Source organism: Phanerochaete carnosa (assembly GCF_000300595.1).
Source record: "Phanerochaete carnosa HHB-10118-sp unplaced genomic scaffold PHACAscaffold_280, whole genome shotgun sequence".
Taxonomy (NCBI): domain Eukaryota; kingdom Fungi; phylum Basidiomycota; class Agaricomycetes; order Polyporales; family Phanerochaetaceae; genus Phanerochaete; species Phanerochaete carnosa.
The window spans coordinates 2,005-4,852 of NW_006767907.1; the positions used below are offsets into that span (position 1 = coordinate 2,005).

The window sequence follows — 2,848 nt, forward strand, 5'->3', positions numbered from 1 at the left end:
GGCTGACACCTCCTTTCTACTGCAAAACCGGCGAGGCGATGTCCCTTTCTCGCCTGCATAGCGAATACGCTCTTGACGACCTCGAACTGGAGCGCCTTGAAGACACCATACGGACTGTCTTGTGCCTGGACGATACAGTAGTGCTCCACTGGATATGGACGATCCGAATCTGCTTTTCTGGGCATGGGAAGCACGGAATTACCCCTTGGTTACCAGGGTCGTGCGCCAACTAGCAAAGACGAATCTCGCCCTCGAAGAATACGAATGGTTTGTCACCGAGGATGCGGATTCTAAGGTAAATGTCGTTCTATGGAAATGGCGTATCTCTAGGCATCCCGATGGCTCTGTGAGGAGCGTGGACGGACATTTGTGGTGGACTGGATGTCCTCGAGGCGACCCGCCGGCGTTCTCGGCTTTTGTGGCCAGGAACTCGAACATACTATCCGGGATGCCGAAGGTCGCTGGCGGTTCTAAGAGTCTCGTCCGCAATTTTCTTGGCTTGGGATTTGAAGCTTGTAAGGTGTGTAATATCACCTTGTGGCGAAGTCATTGCCAATGCCGTTACTGAGCCGTCGCTGCCTCGATAGACTCGAAGAGATTGCCTCGGAGGACGAGGATTTAAATGACAACATCAAATGAGAACGATGTTTACTCGCTATTGTTCCTGCTCTCTTTCTCGTACTTACGCGGGATGCTGAAGGATGCTTCTGACAAACTGAGACATGAGCAAGCAATGTACAGTAACCTCGACGTACGGGGGATAACTTAATAGCAACCGGTCGTAGTCAGTGCGCATCACTTCGTCATGTTAAGCTATTTTTTAAGCAGCAGGGCAGCAAAATGCAACAGCGAGGGTTCAATGACCTTCCGAATGAGTTGATCCACGAAGTCTTCGAGTACGTGGACGTAGCACGGCCCAAATACCCACCGAAGAACAGGGCGGAGGATGTATTTTATATTCTTGCACGCCTCAGTCGTCGCATGAAACCAATAGCGCTGAATTTTGCAAGGCGGCATCGATACTTCAAGAACATCGACGAGTTTGAAGACTTTCAGCAAGAGATAGATGCTTGGAGCTCCAGGAATTATGTTGAAGAAGTGGAAGAATGTGAAAACTTCAAGGTGACAATGTATGCTCCCATCCCTTTTTAACATCCTCGTTATTGTTCGTTCACAACTCATGTCGGTATCCGAACCTAGGACTATCTGTATTGGCCGTGTTCCATACCTTTACGGCCTGTACACGTTCGATCGCTACTACGACAAGTTCTTTTTCAGCTGGGACTGGTTCCAATGGCCTAATCTTGTCTCATTCGAATGTGTTGATGCCGTGACAACTCCTGGATACAACTTTGAGGCCCTTTCCGCGTCCTCTTCCGGGCTGCGAAACCTCGTCTTGCTCTGGCGATGCAACCTGCTATTCCCAGAAATCGGCCCCTTCCCCAAACTGAAGACACTACGGCTGTTCATGGTAGATGTAGACAGGAACGGCACTCTTCGTCCGTCGCCACCTATTGGGACCTATGGCAGCCTTCGCACGCTGGCGATCCACGAGCTATACTCCTTCGATGCCATTGAACGCTGCTGTCGCGGACTCTCATTTCCCAACCTGCGCGTCCTGAAGCTAACATACGTCGAAGGTCAACCATCAATAATTTACGACTTCGTCCAACGCCACTCTACACTCCTCGAAGTGAATATATGCTTCTCAAATACATGGGACGAGGCTTCGCCGTTGCGACTCGAGGCTCTGCTCAAACTCATCGACGGTACAGGCACATGGGTTAGACCGAGCGAAGGCAGCGGACTCCCGGTGGACCAGCCTTCCCTCAAGGACGTGGACGCGCAGTCGCCTACTAGGCCCCCATCCTGGAAGGAGTCGTATGGTGTTTTCTATGAATTCGCATTCTCCCGTCGCCCGTTGTCTCCAGAGGCATCCCGCTGGCGGTCGTCCACCGGTTCTCCGCACGCAAGATTCAAGTGCACTGCCTTTGCGGTCAACTGGATTTGGCCCGGCGCTAATGAGGCCGCACATGCCCAACCTCGAACGGAGCATGTACTCACGGATCCCGTCGAGTTTGTTTGTAATCCGCCACACTTCCAAGACCACTTCTGGAGCGATGTACAGCAGCTTCGGCTCGCTTCGGAGTTGATGAGGAATCGAGAGATAGACTACCACGGCATAATGGTAAGTGTTCTTTGTCTGTGGTGGGTGTTTTCACACTCACGAGAAGCGCATTAATAGCGTCTGATTGCGGAAAGCCTTAGCCTCAAATGGCCCAGGCTACGCTGTCTGGCGGTGTATTGGCCCAAAGACGAGTGCCTTTGGCATCTCCCCCATTCTGACGAGCCGGAAGACTCCACCGCGTGTCGCAAGAACGCAACGCTGTTCCTTGAAAAGGTTTTCCCGCCTGCCTTCGAGTTTCTCGGAACTCGACCTATATACCCGCGCGAGGAGGATCCTCGTCTTGAAGACGCAGTGAAAGAGGTTCTGCAGCTTCCGAAGGACGCCGATCTGGACAAGGGCGATCCTGATTTGCTTCTCTCTGCCTGGAAAGCGAGGAATTACGTTGTCGCATCGGAAGGCATACGGCTCTTGGCCTCCGCGCACAAACTGCTCGAAGAGGTCGAATGGTATGCGGCTCAGGATTTAGAATCTCGCGGCGTGCTCCGGTGGGTCTGGAAGATCTTGCGGCATCCGGATGGGTCAGTGAAAGACGTCGTGGACGACCTGTCATGGACAGGATGTAAGAAAGGGAGCCCTCCGCCGCTATTGGTGTTGGTAGGGCAGGAGCTGGAGTTCGCTTACCGGGATGCTGAAGGGTCCCGGAATGACACCAATTTTTCT

At 52.6% G+C, this 2,848-nt stretch overlaps 1 protein-coding gene across 1 annotated transcript; it reads left to right on the forward strand.

Moving 5' to 3' along the window:
- Positions 1 to 840: 840 nt before the first annotated feature.
- Positions 841 to 2,823, forward strand: PHACADRAFT_202420 (uncharacterized protein; the record flags this gene model as incomplete). The annotated part of the gene is made up of 3 exons (XM_007402616.1): positions 841 to 1,130; positions 1,201 to 2,188; positions 2,246 to 2,823. Coding segments are annotated over 3 exons (1,856 nt in total), but the record flags the coding sequence as incomplete, so codon positions are not given.
- Between the last annotated feature and the right edge of the window lie 25 nt (positions 2,824 to 2,848).